The 24705-nt window shown below is 45.9% G+C and overlaps 1 protein-coding gene across 1 annotated transcript; it reads left to right on the forward strand.

Annotated features, from left to right (window-relative positions):
* The first annotated feature begins 4525 nt into the window (after positions 1 to 4525).
* On the forward strand, positions 4526 to 22545 carry LOC146186008 (facilitated trehalose transporter Tret1-like). The gene is made up of 6 exons (XM_084607969.1): positions 4526 to 4811; positions 8808 to 9031; positions 10003 to 10271; positions 12340 to 12612; positions 20621 to 20955; positions 22208 to 22545. Exons 1-6 carry the CDS (start codon positions 4541 to 4543, stop codon positions 22543 to 22545), a joined length of 1710 nt encoding a protein of 569 aa, XP_084464095.1. The 5' UTR covers positions 4526 to 4540.
* Positions 22546 to 24705: the final 2160 nt, after the last annotated feature.

Consider the following 24705-nt stretch of genomic DNA (forward strand, 5'->3'; position numbering starts at 1 on the left):
CGTCGCTTGGTCGTAATAAGAGCGCACGTCCACCAGTTTTCAGGACCTCTCGCCGCGTCAAGCCCTGGTGAATCCGGAGTAGAACCACGGCACAAAACAGCAAGCGTGATAACCTATAATTCAAAAAGCGAGATCTTGTAAATTAGGTAACCTTGTATGGTCTTCTCAGTTGTCGAAGAAGTTGACGCGCAAGGCTAAAAGTAGTTATGTTGCGAATTTCCCATGGTTTAAGTTTTAGTTTTATATTATATTCTGTGTTGCTCCTATCCATGATTTTTAGGACATTATATGCCGACGACCGCGAGAATGGATGGCATTAAGCCACTCATACTAATTCTATTGCAGCACTTTGTTCTTTGATGCGGTGACATTCCGTGCAAAACACTTTGACTTCATTTTTCAATACATATATAAATTGCATCGTCAGCGATCTCACAGTAACGGCATAAAAAGATTCGTTTATAGCGTAACATTGCTTAGCTCATGCGTGGATATGTACAGAGTGTGGGAGGAATGTGATTGCAGGACGTATGTACAAACATATCCGCTGTAGCTTTGTAGCTTATAACCAGTATACTTGCACTGAACTAACTCAGATATTAATTATATCTAACTTATCAACTTGATTAAACTAAAATTTGTCATATAGCATAAATTCATATATATGTATTTGGATAGCTTATATTGAGTACGATTAAACTACACTATTGCAAATACAAGTTAATTGCCATTAATTAGTTAACTATGATTTTGAATTAAACTTTAGGTACAACGTCAAGTCATATAAAGTTGAAAAGGTCGCGACGAGTAGAACTGAAAGCCAAGATCTAAACCATGCAAAAAAGAGGAAACTCCGAGCTAACGCTCGCATCCTTCCGTTCAGAGAAGCAGGTAAGCGAAGCGAAAAAGTAGCCCCTAACTCTTGCGCATTCACTGAATGCAATAAGACCTAAATTCCCCGGCAGTTTTCAACCGTATGCCATGCTTCACGAAAGCTTCATTTCACCGGCTTGCTTTGCTAAGCATCTCGCGCTCTACCAGTGACGCCTGCAGCAATCCGAACCACGGACGTGGGTGACTGCTCTGACTGAGCAGATATGAATATCTAAGGGCGTTATACGACCTCTGACTTACCTACAATTTAGTTACCTTTCCCCATTTCACCTCTTTTCCCGCTATTTCAATGTTTCCCGGTATAAATAAAAGCGCAAGGTACACAAAAGTATAATTTGGCATTTTGGTATAAACCAAGTATAAACATCCCCATCGCCATTCTTTCTGCACACCATACTCACACTAGAAATATGCGCAAGCTCTCTTCATTCACTCCGAAATGCTTGAGCTGGTCGCAAATTCAGGTTGTAAAAAAAGTTATACATAGCAAGCGCACAAACCGTCCCGATGATTCTGTAGTGGTAGGCCTGAGGTGCGTTTCCCTCAAAAACAGGAGGTCTCGCAACGCCAGCAGCAACAGTGAGCTTGTTGTAAGAGGGCGTGTAAGCAGCAGCTACACTCGTCGCTGGAAAGTGCTCGTATGGAACGGCAACTGCCTGCAGAATGCGCTTTAGCGCTATACTCGATGAGAGTAACCACATTTCCTAGAAAATACCGTTAGATTCTGGAAAACCTTATCACCTTTAAGTCCGTCTCGCTTCAAATGTGGTCGGAGAATCCGATGAGCACGTCCATCTCAGCAAGTCGGTGTAGTGCCGCTAGCCGTGTGGATTTAATGAAGCGCCGTGATGAAAACCTACTCTGCTTGAGGTGTTCGATTGTTGCATTCAGCAGCGCTCGGGATAAGGATTCCACTTGAGCTCTCACTTGCGAATCGAACGCTGAGTTCAAACAAGCCGTAGGATTTAATTAAACCGCAGACGGTATAATACAAACGCGTAACACGTGGTTACGCAAAAAGATGAATAGAATAATAAGTTAATAAGATGATCGGGGCCGAGGAGCGATCAAACACGCGTCCGCACCACATGGCTGGATTGATGTATGAATTATGGAGTTGAAAAAAAGCGCCGCCAACGGCAGACTTACTACCAGTCCCTTCTCTAGAGCGATGGGAGGCTGTACTGGCCATCTCAGAACTGTTGATGCAAGTTGGGGCCAGTGAGTGGGCTCATAAGGTCGTCAAGAGCCACAGATTAGAAGTCATATATGGCTCAATGCTAACAATAAGTGTTTTCCCATCCAAACTCCGGTCGCAATTTATGGCTATGGAGTAACTCTCACACTTGTTCAGGGCGTCACTTTGACGATCGTACCAAAAGAGAAGAGAATAGATTTTGTGAACGGCAGTCCTAAGCGAGCAAGAGGGATTTCCTTCCTTCTCTGATGAGCGGATCAGCGGTGGGATAGAATTAATGTTCTACGATTTCAACGTCACCGCATGACGCACAGTGATTTGAGGGCTTGAATCTGGAGCGGCACAAATACAGATTGAGGCAAGGCTTTCTATAAGGCAACAGCGTCATGAAGACCTCACGTTGCCTAGAGCTACCATACCGGTTATTCCAGTGAAAATGTAATTGCTCAAAATACGCAGTCGCAAAAAGTGGCTCGTGGCTCAAGGCGTGCAGTGTTTAGAACCGTTCAAAACTGGACATATTGTGAGCCCTCCACGGATCTTGTTTCATTTGTACATACCATGATCTTCTTCTTCCTCTTGTGCATACCATCATCATCGTCCCGCGGCGCCGGCTCCGGCGCGCGTTTGGGTTTTCTCCATCAGATTAAACGCTGACACGGCATACCTTGCCTTGCCTGCACGACCTTGCCGTCTGGACCTGGCCTTCTTTCACAATATTTATTAAAATAATATTAGGTACAAATTATCAACACTCCTATTGAGAGCTAAATTCACTAAGAAAGTGGCCAATACATCGAAAGTAATGCCGCAGTGCTCCGGAACCACTGAAAACGCACTTCCTGTCAATACAAGGGAACAAAAACATAAGGGTTTGCTTGAAAAGACGCGTCTTCGGGCTTTGCAGCGCTGCTTTAGACTGACAGGCAGTCAGAAAGTATGATTACGTGAGTAATATTACAGAGAACTTTTTGAAGGGCAACGTCAATAACCAGCAATTCAGTAGTAAATATTGGCGTGTAATCTGGGATCCATACAGAAAACCTCAAATCGAGTGCCTTGGAATAAATACCTTGTGCTGCTTTTTCGTCGCGTTGGGAGGTATCTGTGAAAATCACTACGTGTTGTCGATAATATAAGAGGTAATCTTCGAGGTGGCCGTTTGTTACAGTAGATGTCAGGTGCTTTGCGGTAGGTGGTAAGAACTTGTCAAATAGCAGTCGTCTATTCGAAACATCGGCGCCTTTTTTCTCCACTACTTGTTCAATTGGTTAGCGAAGATTAATGATGATGACAAACTTAGTTGTAATGGCACATATCTACGGCATGCCTTTCTAAATGATTTTAGGTGCATTTCATTTTTCAAAACTCGAGCATAGACTAGAGCTTTCTCAAGGCATTCTTGTGGTGCTTATAATAGGGTTTTCACTGCGTCGGCGAAGTTCCTTAAAAAGTAAGAAACAGTGGTTATTTTCATGCACAGTATATATTCTACAGAAGGCATCTCAAATGACTCAAGAGTGAATACCTGCCACGTGAAATTGGCACGCGTGTTCGACAGAAGAAGAAAACTGCGTTTTGCGCTCGGTGATTCAATCATGCCGCGGTCAAGGACGAAAACTTTCAGGTAAGAGAGATTAAAGTATTTTCGTTGGTTCGGTAACCTCGAATTAAAGCTTTCTTTCTCCTACAGCGAAGAGACGTAGTACGTGCAAAGGAATTAATGTGTCGATATGCAGAATATGAGGCTTAACGTCTCGAAGCTACACGTTGGCTACAAGACGTGTTGCAGTGGAGGAAGGGGGATTGCATAGACCACTCGTGGATATTTAACGGACGTTGACGAACTATAGACGGGTATTTTTGCTTTAAGCCTTCCTCGAACTGCGAACGCCGGAGCATGGTTCGATCCCGCCGCTCTTGAAATTTTTTAATACTCTGGTGTGAGCAGCTAAACGCAAGTGTCAACAAGGCGGGTGTGAAACGCATAAGTGAATTAGTCAGCTACACCACACAGCATACTGAAGCTGCTTCTCGGTTATAATTTCGGCTGTAAGGGAGGAGTATCAATGCATACCTTCCGCTAAGGGTTTTGTCCATTCAAAGGCAACTCACTGAAAGCGCATGCGTGTGTAAAGTTTCCTTTTGTCACATTAAATTAGCACCGCAGATGCCGAAATTTATCAAAATTGCAGCAAAGTGATAGGTCAGAAAATTAAGATTCAAAATTGTGCCTACGTTTCAAGTACGAAAGCGGTAGCCAATGGCAAAACGCTTTATTGTCCACTGTGCTGCCTGGCGGTTCATAGTGGCAACCCCAAACCATGACACATGTGCGCTTGACAAAGGAGCATATCTCTCAGTTCGCAGAGTTTTGTGTCTCCGACCTCGGGCCCCACCTCCGATGTCAGCGGGAGGTCTGCTTCGTCATCGCCGACCAACCGCGCCATGGAAGCACTACGCCGCTGGAAGCCAGAATTCAAGGGTGGCTCGCCTCTAGATAACTCCGCGATCCCTTCGCCGACCGGGAACCACGAGCGCGCCATGATGGTTGCCTGTCTGGGTTCGTACGCCGCCGGCACCACACTGGGATTCACGTCCGCTGCCATGCCTTACGTCGAGCATGAGCCGTGGTACAATCTGCCACACAGTTCTCCAGAAAACCGGTGGGCAGAGGCCATCTTCTTGCTCAGCGCGTCCGTTGGAGCGCTCCTTTCAGGTAACGAAAGGTGCCTCCTGGTGAGACATTCTGTGACTTACAGTTTAAAACTAGAGACGTTCAACGCTGCTGAATCGAATTCGAACGATAGCTCAGTTGATATAAGGCACAAGACTGGTTTCAGTGTTTATTTCATTTATTTCTTTCAAGTTCTCCAGAAGAATCTTAACGACGGCGTTGGAATGAGAGTATGCGTAAACAACGTGCCGAGGAAACGGAGGAAGAACGTGCAAGAAGACTCGAGAAACGGCGGCTCGCCGATGCAGAAAAAGAGCTCGCTTGCACTCTGGTGGTGCGGTAACCAAAGGAGAAACAGCTAGCATCCAACCACAAGCGAATCATAAGCGCAGTCATGCGGCAGTTTCTTTCGCAACTCAACTAGGTTTAACCAGATCTAAACAACTGCTAATTTTTTCTTCCTTCTCTTCCCTTACGGCCAGTTCAGGTGTCCACAAAACAAGTGTTACAGATACTGCTTCTTTCATTTCTTGTGAACCAAATATCTTCAATAATAATCACATTTGTTCTGTGGAGGCAGGAAGGTGAGAGTCAAAGAAGAAAGAGAGAAAGAGGTACCATAGTAGAGGGCTTGGGAATTGGAGTTGGTTGAAACTTTTATTTACATATATATAGTTAGTGAATGCGAAGCCCCCTGCATGGCACTTGTGTGCTCCCAAACTATGAAGAGGCACCCTTACAACGCGAAAGAAATTCTTGGAGCGGAAGCCTCCTCATGGCGCTGGAGATGATCCTGCGCTGGTTCTCAGTTGAGGTGCTGGTCATTAGAGACTCCCAGTAAGATTGCAACTTTGGTGACGTGGGATGAGGCAAGGTAAGGCATGTAAGCAGGATGTGTACGAAGTCTCCTGGTTTGCCGCAATGCCTACACGCGGAGGAGAATAGGTCTGGGTATCGGGCATGTAGAAGCGTTAGGTATAGAGCAGTCAGTCTGCAACCGTCGCCAGTGTGCGGCCTGCGCTATGTACTGGACTGTTTGGTTTGGTTTGGTTTGGTTTGGTTTGTGGGGTTTAACGTCCCAAAGCGACTCAGGCTATGAGAGACGCCGTAGTGGAGGACTCCGGAAATTTCGACCACATGGGGTTCTTTAACGTGCACTGACATCGCACAGCACACGGGCGCCGTGCTTTTCACCTACATCGAAAAGCGGCCGCCGAGGCCGGGATTCGATCCCGCATCCTTGGGAACAGTCGTCGAACGCCGTAACCACTGCGCCACCCCGGCGGAGCAGGGACTGTTCTGTTATTTCCTTTGTTTTTCCCGGTAATGCGAGAGAATATCACGGAAGGAGATCAGCCTCTCCCCGGCCCGTAGAGGAGCTCTCGATTCTTATAGCCCGGAGTGTAACACCTCGGGCTAGGCAATTCACCTCCTCGTTGCTGCGGGGGCCATAATTTTGACCACCTGGGAATCTTTAACGTGCACAGAGACCATGCAATACACGGGCGCCTCTCTGTTTCGCTGTCATTGAAATGTAGCCGCCGGTGGTCGGGACCTAACCCAAGTATTCCGGTACTCTAGCCGGTCGTCTAAACCAATGAAACCCACCAGATATGCACCCCTCGCGCCACATCTATTTCAGGTGGCATCAACTTAAGAACGGCCTTCTATGTCGCCTGCCTGGTTCGAAGGCTGGTGCTGATATGTGACGTCAGTGCAGAATAAAGAAATACGGCGCTTTTCTTTCTCTGTAAACCTATTTTTATATATACTTACGTCACAGAGGTCAAAATTTTTCCGGTGCCCTCCACTGTGGCAGCTGTAGCTCTTTTCTTTTACTCTCTCCTTACTCCTTCTGTTACGACGCGGGTGAGGTGCCCACCCGAGGGTGGCTGTTCCTGTCCCTACGGGGCCGGGACGGGTAGATCGACGCCGCTTGCGGCGGGGGCTAGCCTTCCATCGAATTTTTATCTGTTGTAGGCCGTCATTGCACCCGCCATAAAGTTTCTGATTGCACCCGCCAGCGCTTCGGTAGTGGACGACGGTTGTTGCGGCGCGCGTCTCTCCCTTTCCTTCTCTCTCTTTTCTTCTCTATTTTCTCTTCTGTCCGCACGAGGCAACGGAGGTGGCTCAGCTCTTTCTCTCTCTCTTTTCTACTTTGTTTTTTCTTCTGTCCGCACGAGGCAGCGGAGCTGGCTCAGCTGCCCCGCCGGGGTGGTGCAGTGGTAAGACGCCCGACTACTATGTCGAAGTACACGGGTTCGAACCCGACCTCGGCGGCTGCGTTTCGATTGAGGCGAAACGAAGAGGCGCCCGTGTACTGTGCGATGTCAGCGCAAGTTAAAGATCCCCAGGTGGTCGAAATTACTCCGTAGCCCTCTACTACGGCTCCTCTTTTTCTCTTTCCACTTTTACTCCCACCTTCCTCCCTTCCCTTACAGCATGGTTGAGGTGACAGTTACCGCGCCTTTACCATCCTATAAATCAATCAGGTGGCTCAGCTACAGAGCCAGTAGCAGATCTGTGCATTTTCTTTTCCTTCTTCCTACAGCCACAACAACAACATTGCTGCCTATTTACTTTGCGTATGGTGGCTACTTCTGGCCCTACGGGGTTGGGAATGGTACGCCACTGCCGTTATAGTGCTCCGTTTACGGTGGGGCTTCGCCTGCCACCAGCGGTTGTACCTGTAGTAGGCCGTCATTGCACCCGCCACCGCTTCTGTGGCAGACGACGGCTGTTGCGACACGCGTCTTTCGCTCTTCTTCCTCTTCTTCGATTTCTTTCTTTCTTGCCTATTTTTTTTTCCTTAACCGCGCCGCAAAGGAAAGAGAGAAAAGTGGAAGTAAAAGCGGAAAAATGTGCTGTGGTGGGGGGCTGTGGAACAATTGTGACAATAAGTTCTCGCTAAACCAGTAAATCCGCGTGAAAGCGTGTAAGTCAAAGGTCAATGATGAACCCGAGGGTTCAAGATGGATGCTTGGAAATCTACCCGGGTGGTGGTGGTGAAAGACTTTTAATCACTCAAAAGAGGTATGTGTATGCAGGTATGTCTGGACCGACCTTTAAGAGGCCGGCCTTCACAAGCACTAGGTGTTATCCCTAGTACGGGAGCGTAATGGCGTCGGCCGCTGCCTGGGCACATTTGACCAAGGCATTTCAAAGTGAAAGGCCTTATAGGCTCATGAGTGCGCATCCGTCAGCCAGCAGAAAGTGTCACACTGAACCTGTCGATAAAATGACGGTGGGGTTTGTTTACCTTTAGAAAAAAAATCCTCCACCTGGAATCGAGCTCCAACGCCTCCGATCACCAGCCAAGTGCGTTAACTGACTAAACCACGCCGCGCACGGGAGAAATATATCTTAGTTCACCTTTTCTATCGTTCCTGCCGCCTCCATGGCAACGAGGGACACAACGACGCCTTAGACCGGGTCTCCAAGAGGGCGCGGGGTGCATTTTTTATTCGTTCGTCATAAAATGTCCCAAAAAAAGAAAGGCTATAAAAGACCTACCAGTGGACGTAATTCGGAATTAGATGTCTGCGCATTAAAAGTCATGATGAGCTATTGCTAGAAAGATCATGAAATTGGGCCTGAACAGTGTTTGGCGATCTAGGACGGCTTTCATTCATGCAGACAATGATGCAAGGAAAATAATTGAGTATCTTCGCGAATCCATTGGCAAAGTTATTGGCGGCTTCAAGTCACAAGACCCAGGGCTTCCGAGAATGAAAGCGTTATTACATAAGCGTGACTTTTAATGAATTACACAACCCGAGGTTTTGGGTATTTTAACCCATGTTCTGTGTTTTTGCATATCTTTTTGTGTGTCGAAAATGAGATTTTGATGTTTGCAATAAGGAAAGATAATTTACGGGTTTAAGCATGCTTGGACCTGCACACGATGACAACTTTCTGTGGCAATGGAGCCAAAGCTGCGACGTTATCCGTCGTAGATCAAACCAATTGTTTCTCTGTGCAAAACTATTTGAACAGAGCTGCACTGTGTAACGATCAACCCGCGTGTCGGTCGCGCAGGGCTCTTGCTTCGCTTTGCCGGCAACCGAAGAGCTCTGCTAGTGTCTGCCTTCGGCCTGCTCTGCGGCTGGATCGGCGTCATGGCGTGCAACAGCGTTGTAACGTTCATGGTCAGTCGTGCCTCGTGCGGAATCTGGCTCGGTGTGACGGCAAACAGTGCTCTCCTGTACGTGACCGACGTGTCTCCACCCACCAAGAGGGCCTTCTTCGGTGGGCTTACTGAGGTGAGCAAGCGGAGCTTGTCACGCTCTAGGTTTCACCAGGATTGTATTAGCACTAATGGTGCCTGGTGAGGGCAGCAACATATTTGTTTAGAGCACAGCGTAGTTCTTTAGAGACGCCAACTTCTTATTCAGCAAATTACTAAAATGTGTTATAATGGGCACCGTTTGGGGGGTTTGTGGATCTAATTCGACCACGCATTCTTCGCGGCGAGGCACCTGCCATTGGCCGTTCGGTGTTATAAAACCTACGTCTGTGTTCGGACGGGTTCTTTGAAATGGCGTTAGGAGCCAGCTGTTCTGAACGACCTCTGATTTCAAATTTAGTGCCTTTCTCGGAGCGCAGAGCCACTAATGATTGCCAAGAATTAAGCTTCTTCTAACTCAAGCCTCCGCAATAAGTGTTGGCAAGATACTAGGGAGCATGTAGCTCGAGTGCCCTTCTTACCATTCATGTGGACATTTATTCTTTTGTTTCAGGTGACGTTGTGTTTAACATATAACCAATGCATAGATAATTTCGGCTGACTTCGTCCGTGGCACTACTTATAGGCGCTGCTCTGAGCAGTCGGCGTTTTGTCACGAGGGCATTTATTAAGGAAATGTTCGATACTTCCATACTGGATTACATTAATAAGCAAAGCAATTTAAATAAGACATTTTGCCAGATCCTGTTCAATTAACTGCACGCGCACGGTTTACGGACTCAAAGTATCATTTTTATTAAGGTAATTTAGTTTAAACCGCATTCCTTCCGTCATGCGTTTCTTCTATATGCTATAAATAAATTATGGACGAATCCAATCTGTATTATAATACAGGAAGCATTAAATTAGTTTAGCACTTCTCATCACTCACTTCTACAATGTCAAAAAACAAAAGGCGCACACTCTGCTGTTCATTTCCCCATATAGCTTCGTTTCGTAATGCGAACGCGATTTCGTGAGTTGAGATAGGTCCTCCCTATCTCTCAGGTTGCCATGGGTGCCGGAACGCTGGCCGCCTGCACTCTCGAAAGCGTCAGGTGGGAGGTGCAAGCGGCCGTTGGTGCCATGTGGCCTGTAGTGGTGTTCGGTTTCCAGCACTACCTGGTTGAGAGCCCCCGCTGGCTTATTTCAAGAGGCTGCCGTCAGGAGGCCAACGTTGCAGCGGCTCGCCTTTTCGGCATAGACCTGCCTCCGGAACTGAGACCGAAGAAGGAAGGCGATCCGGTCGACACTCATCGTTACCTAAAGCAAATCTGGTGAGTGCTTAACTTGCATTGGTGCCGTTGAAGGAGCAACACAAATATCTTGAATTACTGCACGGACGCTCGTGATACTTTTGTGTGGCCGTACAGAGATGTATGCACAAGGTGCCTCATCACTCCTTCTATAGGGATTTTAATGTTGCCGCATATAACCGGTAGACGTACTGAAGAAAGCATGTGTAAAGAACAACTATTAGTGGCAGCAGCCCTACGCAGTGACATCGGTACCGAAACAATAATCAGCAAATAAAGCAAAGTAATATTTAGTTCCTAAAGAAACATGTTTCACTGAATGGAAAATACTAGAAATACAGCTTATCTGTATGTGCTTTAATGAGTTTTGTATTCAGCTAATCTATTTACATATTCCCACATGGCGTGCTTTTGACAGAGCGGTTGTTACTTGTAGTGAGCATATTTTCATCTGTTATGCAGTTAAAGAAATACCAAAAGCAATAACAAAGATGAGCAAGGTTTCTCAGAAATCCGCCCGAAGCTTTTCTGCCTTGAACGATGTCTAAGAAAACTGAAAAGGAAGGTTGCAAAACCCTCACAGACGTCAGCACATATTCGTCATTTCTATGACGAATTTGTAAACATCTCCAACCAATCAGATAAGGCAACGCCAAAAAAGCGAAAATATGGTCAGAAACAGAATATAGCCTTGAGATGGTAATGAACCATCACAGCGAGAAGATGCAAGTGCAGGTCGAATAATGTGCCCTCTGTATTATGCATATAACATCATATTTTGTCGAAAGCAACAATCCCATCACCGAAGGTAGGAAAATAGACGCTACAATGATACGATACTTTCCGTAGGAACCTTACACAGCCATTTGTAACGTCCTCTTTAGCGGTTTAAGTACTTCAGTGTACAACCGTCTTTGGAAGGTGTATGCGACCGGGTCAAACAAAGCAACGCGAATCAGCATCCTTCAAATAAATTGATCTACTAGATATGAATCAGACACCAAAATTGTTAAGGAAAATTCCTCACATTAACTGACAAATTGCGAGAAAAAAATGGCCCGATGTGTATAGCCAGAGATAAGGCCTCAGTGCGCGAAGAAGAATGCGACGGCAAGTCGATGCCGTCAAGTTCTCGCAATTATGCCGCTAAAGAAAACTGACTGCGCCGAACTGATTGGAATGGTGCAGCCGGGTCACGTAGCTTGCAGCTCAGCACAGGCCCCTTACAGTAATCTTGATTCATATTTCGATTATGCATATATATTGACAAAGGTGATTCCTTCCAATTGAAATATTATCGCTGCTTAAAAAGGTCCGGTTTTCTGTTTAAACGTCTGAAGGTGTTGACCACCTGGTAATAACCACGCCCAAAGCCTCAGCACTGCCTCGAGCTGTTTGTTTTATTCATAATTAAAACAAAGAATAACTATTGATCAGTGTCCACAACCTGATAACGAATGACCGATCGCTCGTTATGTATTTCATAACTGATGAGTGCTACACCAGTGTGCCTTTTATGTTCTGAACATTCTATGATGTTCGTCCAGCACCGGTGGTTGTTGTTGTGGCTGTAGGAAGAAAGAAAAGAAAATGCACGCGCCTGCTACTGGCTCTGTAGCTGAGCCACCTCCGCTGCCTCGTGCGGCTGCATCGTGCGGACAGAAGAAAAAATAGACAAGAAAGAAAAAAAGAAGAGGGAGAGAAAGACGCGCGCCGCAACAACAGCCGTCGTCCCACACCGGTGGTGCAGTGAAAAGAGCGCTTGACTTCTGTGCCGAAGCATGCGGAATGGAATCCTGGCCACGGCGGCCGTTTTCCGACGGAAGCGAAACCTAGGCGCCTGTGTGCTGTGCACTTTCAGTGCACGTTAAAGAAACCCAGGTGGTCCGAATTTCTGGAGCCCTCCACTACAGCGTCAGTCATAACCTGAATCGCTTTCGGACGCTAAGCCTCCCTAAACCAAACCAAACCAGTTCTACGATGTTTCTTAAGCTACTAAAGTGATTCTAGGTTCATAACACCAGACCACATAGCTTTTATGCTCAAAACTCTGTCCGGACCGTTCTTTTTATCTCTCGCTTCGCTGCAGGATGGTGTGGGCGTGCCTACTTGTGAACACGCTGCAGAACCTGTCGTTTGTCCCACTCTTCATGTTGAGAGCACTGCAGGTCCTCGGCGGTTTATTGGGAGCATCCGCAGGACGCGGCGCCGCTGTGCTTCTCCTCGCTGCTTACGTGAGCTTCGGGGCATTATTCGCACTCCAGACGTCAGCAGTCGGACGCCGATGGCTTATGGGCCTCTCAGCCCTACTGGTGGCCTCCACAATGTTCGCCCTTCGGCCGCTAGAGTACTTGGTGTTCAGGTTTGTTCACTTGACACAGGCTTTTCAGAATTTCTCTATGGAGAATTTCTCTATTGCTATGGAGCGCCCTTCTTGTAAAGGCTGCACCTGGTACCATTACAGCAGTCGTTGCATGAAAGTTGCTGAGCCCAAGCAGCCAGCGATTCCGCATCATCAGCTACGTTGCAAACTGTGTGACTTCGCTGACGTCACTAAGTTCCCTGTTATTCGGATGGGACGGAAGCGAGGAATAATCGCGCTGTTAGCCGTCTTCTACCGGGTGTCGTATAAGCATAAAAGCCTCGGGCTCGAAACGGTTCTAGCTTACCCCCCCCCCCCCCCCCCCCCCGAATGTTTGAAGATATGATCGAACGGTCGATCACCGAGCTTTTAGAGAGACAAATTAATTGTTCGCCCCGCTGTAGGCCATTAAGGATGCAGTGTTCGTGTCCTTATCACTTATGTCATTCTGCGGCAGTCGATAGCCGTTTACACGATCGCGAAGCTGTCGTTGCCATCATTACTGTCATTTTCCAACACAGTTCATTCCGAGCAGTTCTTTTACTTGCCCCCCCCCCCCCCTTGCCTAACCTGAGTTTTTACAGGCTGGTAAATAAACCGTTCACAGACTGGCATCGTGATGCCTCTTGCCATTAGTAACTGTTCACTGTGGAAAGGGACGCCTCACCTGTCATCCCCGTGGCCAAATATCAGTCTTAAAGTACAAATTGGTTCGCTAGCCTTCTACATTGTTGAAAGTGTCCCTGTGATCTACCCTTTTATATTCATCAATTAATATGAACATTCTTCTGAATCTTTTACTATAGTGCCTAGAATATACTGGCTAGTGTGCCGTCCGGCAGCGCTTCCCTATGGGCGAGGGTGGCGCCATTTGCAATGAAAGCCAGTTCATAGCGGCAGAGGGCGCTGCTTGTCGGGAGGGTACCACAGGAGCAGACGACACGGTTTTTTCGTTTCGGAAGCCAGTCTGTTCGTGTTGTGCGTGCATATGGGTTTTCAACTCGGTTCAAGCTGAATCTGGTGCTCTTTTTTTCACGGAAGTGCAGCGTTTGTTTTTGTGAGTGGGGAACTGCATATGGGAGTCGTTCCGTGTGCTCTTGTAGTAATTTCGGTGTGACTGAATCCGTTGTGTGCGTGCGCTGTGTACGTGCGCTGTGTGCGCCTTTGGGCGCTGTTTTTTTTTTTTTTCATCATATCTACGAAGAACAAAATGAGTTCTTGATTGTAGTTTTGTCTGCACGGAAATATGTCGAAACCGAAGCGGCAGTTCAAAGAGAAGGCTTGCTTTGTGCCTTTCTGCAAAAGCGGTCTCCGGTCGAACAAGGAGAGAGTTTCAATGTTTACTGCACCATCTGATGCTACGCGGCTCGCAGAATGGGAACGCCGCATCAAAAGAAAAGACAGAAAGTTATCGTCAATGGCTGTGGTGTGCGAGAAACATTTTGAGAGCGACTATATTGAGCGCGTGTTCCGTGTCACCGTGAACGGCGTTACAAATGAGCTTCCCCGCGATAAACCACGTCTGAAGCCCGACGCCATACCTACTATATTCCCGGATTACCCTAAACATCTTGCGCGCAAATCGCCAGCAAAAAGGAAAAGTAGAAATCTGTGCGAGAAAGAGCCTCCAGCAAAGCGTTGCAGACGTGGTGAGCCAGAAACCTCCCAGTTGAGTTCAGCCATGAGTGCCGAACCAGTGATCCTTGAAGAGTCTCGGCCCGCCAATGGAGGTGAAATGAATGAAAATTGCTCCAAACGTTGTAGTCCTGAAGTAGCAAGCGCTGCTGCTGCTGAACAACCCCCTCCAATTACCAGCGAGAGCATGCACCCATTCCTCAACATATCTATTCCAATAACTTGGATGAGAGTACCAACGTTCCCCGAGGAATCATTAGCTTACGCCTACTGTGAAGCCGAAGAAAATAATTTCGCCATCATTTTCACGGAAAAAATGGTAGTGTTTGAAAGACCTTCACCTGATGGACAATCAGTGTTTACCTGAGGGGAAGAAAGAAGTCAGAACAAATTGTCATGACATGCGAAGAGGCCGAATCCTTGATCGAGGAAGTGACAGCTCTTTGTGGTGGATGCTGCATAAAGCCTGCTTCAGGAAAGTACACTTCCTACAGGGGCATGATTTTTTCTGAGAAGTGTTTGCTATCAGTAAAATCCGATGGAGAGTCCTGTGCTTTCTGCAAGTACCTGAAAATTCTGGCTCCAAACCAAGCATGCAGACAAAAGAGAAGGGAAAGTGAAATTGCGAGGAAGTCTGATGAAAAGAAAGAATCAAAGAACATATCTCGAATTCTATCAAGGACTAAGATAAAGTTGGCAGGCGCAATGATGCAAATGGCTCACATGAAAGAACAAAATGAGGCTCTTTGTGAAAAAAACATTTGACAGCAAAATTAAGTCCCTTCCCACAAAGCAACAGCTGGCTGTAAAAAAATTGTTTCCTGGCTGCACGACGAAAGTCGCATAAAGGCATGCGATACGACGACGAATGGATTCTAGAATGTATGTTGATGAGGATGCGAAGTCCGAAGTTATATGAGCACCTCCGAAGAGAAGCCATTATGGTCCTACCAGGGCGAACTTGCCTTCAAAAGTACCTGAAGCGTTTCAAAGGTGATTTTGGCCTCAGCGCTAAAGTCTTCAATGCCTTAAACGAAAAGACGAAGACCATGGATGTTTACAGTCGTCATGGTGGCCTCATCATTGACGAATTAAAGCTATCGGAGAACCTAAGTGTGAAGTCAGTTGCTGAGTAAAGTTTTTATTATATTCTTGGAATGCTCTGTGCCATATACGGAAAATGAGTTTTGCTAAGCATGTCTACACAGATTACAGGTATGCGCCCACAATCAGCCGGAAAGGAGGCTTTTATGTCTACATTTCAGGGGCGGTCAGCGTGCGTGAGCGATACAAACGTCAGTTCACTGAACAAAAACTAGGCTGAATTTCTGCTAACAAAAGTAGGAACGATTTGCCACTCCCCAACATAGATCTAGAGAAGTGATAAAAGAATACACTGGAATATTCCTGGAGCTCGTTCTGGCGCGAAAAATGCGATAAAAGAAAGTATATATATATATATATATATATATATATATATATATATATATATATATATATTCTGATCTGTGTTGAAATATGTTTGGACATTAAGCAGTGTTCCTTCTGGGCTTCTTTTTCAATTAAGGCGACATCGAAGGCTTTGTTGACCTCGGCGATCATACACCTGCTGACCAGAAGAATGTGCTGGCAGACCATGGCATGGTTTTGCTGTTTCAGCCATTTACTGGTAAGGTGTGTTTAATGCTTTGAAATATTGTCACCAACCAAAATTAAGAGCCCATGTTTTCGCGTCCGAGTTGTTTTGTTTCTTCAGATGCGGCGCCAACAGGAAATGTTCTTTTCCCCACTGATGTCATCTGCAGCGTTTCCAGGTTATCGTATAGGCCTTTTTATCGGGCGAGGGAGATTCGAAAAGCCTCCTCTCTGAGCTTTTGAAAAACCGGTTTCCAACGACGCAGTAAAGAGGCGTCATCCTTCCCGCCCTCCGATGCAAAGGTCTATAGTGTACTACAATTTATAGTTTCAAGAAGGCTCCCCTCTGCATATATGTGAATGGCCTGTGTCACTTTGCAACAACGGCGAACCAAGGCCGCTGGCTCCTCCAAGCAACTTCTTGAAAAAAAAAAAAAAAAACGTCTCAAAGCCTGTTTGTCCGCGCCATTCGGTTATATGACTTCGGGTGATTTGCAGCGAGTATATTTAACCGCCGGGCCACTGAACGCAAAGCGTGGGTGTGTGAAGTGAAAATCGCGAGTGGTTCCACAGGGCGATTATCATTCCCCGTGTCTCGAATGTGTCATATGACACAATTGAAGCTCCTGCGAGGATTCGATAGTCTACACCGCAACGACTACCTCCATTAAAGTCAATTTTGTGCTTCTATTGCTTAGCACCGTGCTTCGGTTGCGGTACGTTAGCCTAACAGGGTTGGGCTTTTTCATTATTTTCTTAAAATTCTTCATTTAATTCAGCAATTGGTACGACGCCGAGCCTTGGGTGTGTTTTCTTTAGGTTGACGATTTTTCAGCCTAAGGTATACTTGGTTCGCATTTTTACTTGATTTAAACTCTTGCTTTCTCAACCAAACTTCTATCGAATATGTTCACTTCCTAGAGACGAAGGTGGCCTCGAAACGAGTCAGCTCCTAATAAATTTTGGTTGTAGCCAGTACTTCAACCCTAACCAGACGGTCTTCCATCGAATATGTGCTCTTTTCAATAACCTTTTCTTCGTTATATCGCAATCTTAAATATATAAACATACGCACATATCTGTGAGCGATAACTTCTGCCTTTCTGCAGGAAACTGGACTCAGATCCTAGGGGTTTTTGCCTCAAAGGGAAATGTTAAAGCCCCGACCTTGGCTAAAATTATTTTGGAAGCCACTGTCCTTGCGGAAAAAGCTGGCCTCTTCGTGGATTCCATAACATGTGACGGCGCTAGCTGGAATAGAGGAATGTGGCGGCTTTTTGGAATACAGGGTAAGAGCAAGAATGTAATTTCACGCAAGATACAAAATTGCTCTTTTACAGTGTTTTGCTATTTTGAAGCTTTAGGTTTGCATTGTTTAAAATGTGGCGATGGAATAATACCAGATTTTATCATTTTGGATTTATTTGATTTTTTTCCAGGTTCTACAAGCCACGTCCGAAATAGCACCAAGCACCCAGTAGATCAAAAGAGAAAGCTGTATTTTTTCTCAGACTTTCCACATTTGATTAAGAATGTCAGAAACGGGTTTGTTGCAAAAGGATACCTCACACCAGCTGGACATGTTCACTGCGGCATCATACAAGCAGCTTTCGAAGTGGATCGGGAAAATGTGACCCTCAAGGTGATGCCAAGCATAACAAATGCACACATCAAGCCGAACAGCTTTGAAAAAATGAAAGTTGACATCGCTTTTCAGCTGTTTGGTGACCAAGTCATCAAAGGACTTTTCATTTACAAAGAACAAATTCAGTCTTCATATGGGATAGTGCAGCCGACAGTAGATTTCGTGCAAGATATGAACCGTCTGATTCGTATAATGACTTCGCGAACAAGCGAGAAGACACTCAAGCCTAATAGTCCGAACGAACAATATATCAAAGGCTTCTTAGAGTATCTGCAGGAATGGGAGCAGCATGCGAAACCAGCTGGCGGTGGCTTCCTTACGGAAAACACATCGGCAGGATTAAGAGTGACGATCAAGAGCACACTTGACTTGTTGTCGTTCCTGACGTCGGCTGTGGGGTTTAAATATCTGCTTACGTCCCGATTAAGCCAGGATAAAATTGAAAACCTTTCTGGGATAATTAGGCAGTCGTCGGGATGCAACGACCACCCCACCGTTTCACAGTTTCTCGTGACTGTGAATCTACTAGCGTTCTACAACCTGGCGAAACCGCCTAGAGGAGGAAATTGCACCCCAGAGGTGATCAAAGCACTGCTAAACCCAAATGAGCTGTGTGAAACGACGAGCAGTTTTCTCTCAGAGAAAATAGATGACCTACTTGACCACGGAAATCTCAGCGAAGCTCATGACGTTGTTGAAGTAATCGTGTCTAGCAGTGACCATGAATCATACACAGAAAAAAAAAAGCAATAGTGCTCTAATTTATTATACTACAGGCTATGTGGCAAGAAAGATGATTGCCAGGAGCTGCTGTCCACGGTGTGCAGACTATCTTTGCGTCAGCAAAGCAGAAGCTGGTGCCGATGCTTCTTCATACTTTACTGCTCATTTTGATAATGGGGGCCTGCTGTACCCTAGCCAGAGCTTGTTAACTGCTGTAAAGGCCATGGAGGGTGCCTTTACAACGTTTTTTAGTAAAAACGAACTCCATGAAGGAAGTTTAGTTGAATTCTTGACCCAGCTACAGCAGGTGTCTTTTCCTGAACTTGGCTGTCCAGAGCATGAAAAGGCAATTCTAACTGCAGTTGTAAAATTTTATGTTCTCTTAAGGTTTCGTTTTTTTGTCAAGGGGCTAAACAAAGAGAGGGAAGCTCGAAGGCAACGACAAAGGTTTCTTAAACAGCGCCGCTGCCAGTAAATGCTCCCCTTCATGCTCTGCATGCAACTGTCTGCGTCTTGTTATTGTAGCAATAAAAACAAGTGTTGTATTGTTCTTTCCTGCATTATTCACACACACACACACACACACACACACACACACACACACACACACACACACACACACACACACACACACACACACACACACACACACACACACACACACACACACACACACACACACACACACACACACACACACACACACACACACACACACACACACACACACACACGCGCGCGCGATGACTAAACTGCACGTATTTGCTTGTCAGCAAATGTAGAGTACACATTGAGAACCACCAATTACAAATAAATCTATTGCTGATCTATTTCAGTTGAATTAGTGTAGGTAAAACACATGTACGCATATGATCCTTACATTTTGTTAGGAAAAAGCTACCAAAATGACATTACACCAATAAAAGCCTATGGTGCTACCATCGCCCGGGTACATATTCCGTTTTTACTTTGTGAGCACCGGGGATGTTTGAAGTTGAACTCGCTTTGAAGTTGCACCGAAGCGGCGATGATTGAATATGCCGCAAAATTCTAGTCTAAGTTCAAAACAAACCTTTAAACTGGTAGTCAGCTGCCTCCAGTAGAACTGTGGTCTGTTACCAACTTGACGAAAGCAAAGAAATGCAGCGCGCGCCTAGACCTCTTGCCGGTGTTGCGAGAGCGCGGTAGGCTGCGGGCGTCGTGACAGGTACCCACCCAGTTTGCAGCGCCCCTGGCGGCGGCCGCCAGCATTCATCGCTGGCGGCGCCACCCAGGAGGCCGCGGTCGGCACACTAGCCAGTATATTCTAGGCACTACACTTTTACTGACGTTATTAAGTGTATGATGATATGAATGTCACGCAGTGAATCCATGCAATTTTTCTAAGCGCATTATAATGCACTAAATACAGTGGTCATTCTACCATCTCTTGAGCTTTCTCCGTGTAGGCATGAGTGGCGAAAGGAAACACGTAGTAATTTGCAGAAAGTCAGCTCGGATATAGCGGGTACACTCAAATGTCAGTAATACACGGGTTATAGGAGACAACATAGTGTCCCAAAAAAATCTGCCTTTCACACACTTTCTGCCAACAGGTATGCTTCCGTTCGATATAGCGTGCGCCTATTGTGTGACTAATCACGGTTCTTAGATTTGCGAATCTTGTCATTTGATAGGGAATGAGACTGTAGAATAGTGGTTTTAGTTCGTGTTTACCGGTTCGTTCCAAACCTTTTAGAAAATGTCATATGTGTTAATCATGGCACCTCAGCAGTACTAAGCTCTACTAGCCCTGTTTCATGTAAGATTTATGCCTGCGAGAGCGAACAACCTTTACTACTTTTTTCATTAATAATGCTTTCTGAAAGTCACCCAAAATCAATTCCATGTTTACACTATTATATTCCAAGGTACTTGAACTCATTGGAAACATATCTAGCTGAATTAGAGTTTTATTTACAAAATTAAACGATTAGACAATTAGATAACAAGATCGAACTATGTAAACAATCTTTGTGTCAAGGCAGCAAATAAAAACAAACGTGGGTAGAACTGTCGGATCAGACAGCGCTTATAAAAATGTTTGCTTTACGGCACGTGTTGACACTTTGGGGCCGTTTTGCAATCAACTGAGCAGGCGCACTTGTGTCTGAGGTATGTGTGAGAGTTGTAAGCTGTATTTGCATAGATATGTACAGCTAAGCAGTAGATACGTTTTAATCTGTAGCGCATCGCAAGAAAGGGCTAAGTGAAATAAAATGACATACACAGTGCTGTGTGCATCCTCGTTCACGTTTCTTGTCCTTCCATCCACTAAGTTAATGTCTAATAGCATCTCTTTATTATCATTCCTATGTTCTTTACTCGCAGTCAGTGGACGTTGGAGAAGTGGAGCGAGGAAACCAACTGGCGCGGCGTTCTGTCAGTGGGAATTCTGGTGCTGAGCTACTCGATTGGTCTCTGCCAAGTTCCAGCTTTGTTGACTGGCGAAATGATGCCACTGAGCATGCGCTACATCGGTTGCTCGTTCACGTGGGCGTGGCGCTGGCTCGGGACTGTGTTGCTGCTTCACTTCGACGGCGAAGTGATTGCGGCAGTGCGGTACGGCGACTCTTTCTTGACCTTCGCTCTGGTGTACCTCTTCGCCACTGCCACAGCGCTGGCCATGATTCCGGAGACAGAAGGCCGTGCGCTGACGGACATTGGTAAAAGCATTTGACGTCGAGCAGACAACCATGATTTTTGCATGTTTCCTGCCCAAGAATTTACATATCGACAAGGCAATTTGATATTTTATGTGCGAGATTATGTTGCCTGCTTGACTGCGATTTCCCCTTATCCTCTTAGATGCTTATATAGTTTTTTGTTTAAATTACAGGCCTAAAGGAGCTTTTTATCAATAAATTCTTAGAGCTCTTGAAGCTTCCTTCGATTCGGAAAATTGTATATATATATATATATATATATATATATATATATATATATATATATATATATATATATATATATATATGGACGAAGTGGGCAGTGGCGCGGGGAAGAGTGCTCGCGCAGTGCAACAGCCATCCATCACTCCACAACTGTGACCATTTTTCCCAAATATATTTCACAAAGACTTTTTAGTACTTCAATTTAGTACTGTTGATTAACGTTTTGACCACTGAGTTCCAGTTCTCCTCTCCTTCGGGTAAAGTGTCACGGGATATTCTCTTGATTATATAACTTCATCAGGCAGATTCCTATGCTAGATGAGACTTCACTGCCTTTTCTTTTCCTTTTTATTTTTTGTTCAACTTCTAGTGTAACACTCAAGATTATCTAAATACTCCCCTCCTTGTCCACATATATTTAGTATCTGCAATGTACCCTGATCAATACCCCGCCGTTTGTATGTGCCATTTTGACAGACGACACCATCATCAACATCGTGATCAAGATCTCCCATCGCAAGTGTGGCGCGACCACGTCCTGAGCGAAGGTTTCATGCCATAGCATTTTGGTGGAGGTTTGCTGGGTAGGCCCTAATTAACGAATCAACCCGAGCTTCGTCGGAGTCGACGCAATGCCGGCCTACCACCTCACGTGCCTGAGGTGTCCCTGGACGGAGAAGTCGCACTTAGGCCTACAACTAGCAATTCCTGGACTCTTTACCGAGAGCTCCCCTCTTTCGCGGGAGAAGCTGGTGATGACGTAGACGAATGGCTCACCCACTACCAGTGAGGGAGCAGGTATAACAAGTGGGACAATAACGACCAGCAGGCGACATCGTTTTCTCTCATGGATACGGCATGAAAATGGCATACAAATCACGAGGATACCTTGACATCTTGGCTTCGCTTCGTGGAAGAACTAACAAAGTACTTTGTTATTCCTCGGCGAAACGTAAGAGGGCACAGCAGACATTGGCTCATCGGGCTCAACTTCCCGGTGAGACGTGTGCACAGTATATCGGGGCAGTACTGAAGCTCTGCAAGGTCGCCTCGCCTTGTATGTCCGACGAGGATAAAGTGGGCCATTTTCTCAAAGGCTTCGCAGAGGACATCTACACGTTCCTTATCAGCAAGGAAAACTTGAACTCCATCATCGATGTCCTACGGCATTGCCGAACATTTGAGAATTTGAAGAAGCACCGAATAACACCAAAGTTCGGTCGCTTGGAAACAGTGACAACCGTTTCTGCCATTGACACAACTTCCGAAGCCACTCACCTTGCCTTCACTATCCGCCGCATAGTTCGAGAATTGCCCCGCTCCCATGCGCTGCCTTCTGATCACACGTTCACTTCAATGCAGTGATCGAGATTCTTCTTCCGTTGACGCAGCGGACTTTGATATGCATCGCACGCCTCATTATTCCCAACCACACAACGCCCCGAGGTCGCACCACGTCCACAGTGTAAGAATATTTTGGTGGTGTCACAGCAGAGGCGAGGCACTGGTCACAAGTTTCCAGATAAAGTACCAGCCACGCTCCTACGAACCGGGCCGCTGATCGCAGCGTCAGCGTCGATGTAGCTCGATGTAGCGTCGATCTTCGCTGGAAGAAAAAAACGCATACATCGACGGCGCCGTTTTGATAGCAACCTGCTGATATCGCATGGCGCGTTTCTTCTGCGTGAGCCGTTCGCGTGGCCTGAACTGTTTCTCCGTCGTCGCCAGAAGCATCACCGTCGCACTTTATTCTTAAACCATGCCCATTACATCACTGCAGAAGCGAAGTCCAGAATAATGTATTTTCTTGTCGATACCATAGACGTAATTTAAATCCGAAAAGGAAGGCGCCCGTGTGCTGTGCGATTTCAGTGCACGTTAAAGAACCCTAGGTGGTCGACATTTCAGGAGTCCTCCATTACGGCATCTCTCATATGAGTCTTAGTTGCTTTGGGACGTTAAACCCCACGAACCAAACCAAACCTAACAACGAAGCGAAGAAAAATCTGAAGTTGCACTTTATGTTGAAATATGGGGGAGTGAGTACTACATTACTGAGCCATTAAGTCATGGTTATTCAATCGAAGGCGCCGGGAAAGCAGCTTTCTCACTTTGGATAGCGTAAATATAGCAGGGAAAGAGAATCCTGCGTTCGATTGGGCGAATGGGAAAAAAATATAAAAATTCATAAGGTATTCTTAACCACTTAATGAAGGAAATGACACAGTGCTCCGTATCGCTTCTATACCGCACAAATCACTAGCATGCAAACTACTGAGTGGAAGAACGGAATAAACAGTCGAACAAAAGTACGGACGAGTTATGTGTACGAAAACCGGAACAAATGCTGCTTTGATTTAAGGCTTTTTTGCCTCACGCAAGCCCAACTGCCATCAATATTTGCACGAATCCCGACGGCATGAACGGCTACACAATCACTAGAACGCGTAACCAATTGCGCCTGCCATGCCCCCTTTGCAAATCTTATCTGGGTTGGAGATACCCATGAATTGACGAAGCGGGTTGGCACGCTGCCAAGTTCACCGGGAGCGCTGCGGCCTCCGGCGCCTCTTTTAATGTAACCAGCCGTCAGCGCATAGAATTTAGGCCTACTATGACGGCGAGAAAGTGACCAACTAGTTAGGTAATGAAACGTTTACGCTCTAAAATCGGTTTCGATGAGATAGGCCCTCTGCATGATCCGTATGCGCAGCAACCACCACACTTCATTTCTTATCGTCGTAACCATGAAAAGTATCAGTGCACCATCCCAATACGGGGACATGTGCGCAATCATATTTCCTAAGAACGTGTAAAAATGGAATTTCTTCCCCGCATTTTTAACTAGCATCATTCATCCCATCCAGCTCAAAAAGTTCTATACAACACTGGTAATCTATTTCTGTTCATCAATTGATTTATATGCTGATATGGCGCACCACATCACATTACTGTTCATCAATCTCTAATGTAGATTCAAGAAAGCTGTTGACCATAATTTTACCTCTATTGTTTTGTATTCAATAAATTGTACTTTGTGTTCTTTTTCCATTGTTGTGAAATTCTCTTCCCCTCTGTACTGCACCCTGTACCCTGAGGATAAAAGAAAGAGAGAAAGGGAAAAAAAAAGCTAAGTGAAGTAATGGTATAGAGGACGTAAGAGGGAGGAGGGGGGATTCAGTGGGAGCTAGAAGAATCCAGTTAGAGGACCTCTAATTTAGGGAAGAAATAAAATCAGGAGCAAACTAAGGTTCAAACGAGTGCGCGTCGAGAGGGCGAAAAGATGAGAGGGCACAATGATGGACCAACCAAAGATGCAAAGTTAAAGAACAAATGAAACGACCGATGGTTAATGCTTTGTTGTCAAGGCGCCACCGCTTATTCGTGCAGCAGGTTCAAATTCCGCGCGAAACATTCATCGCCTTCTGCGCTTTTATTTAAGCCTTCACGAAGCCACAGATTCACAAAACTGCGCTTAATAATGGACCTAGACAAAAACAACGCGGCAATAGAATTTTTCTCAGA

The sequence above is a fragment of the Amblyomma maculatum genome, chromosome 6 (genome assembly GCF_055883805.1).
Source record: "Amblyomma maculatum isolate TAMU_Amacu chromosome 6, ASM5588380v1, whole genome shotgun sequence".
Lineage (NCBI taxonomy): Eukaryota > Metazoa > Arthropoda > Arachnida > Ixodida > Ixodidae > Amblyomma > Amblyomma maculatum.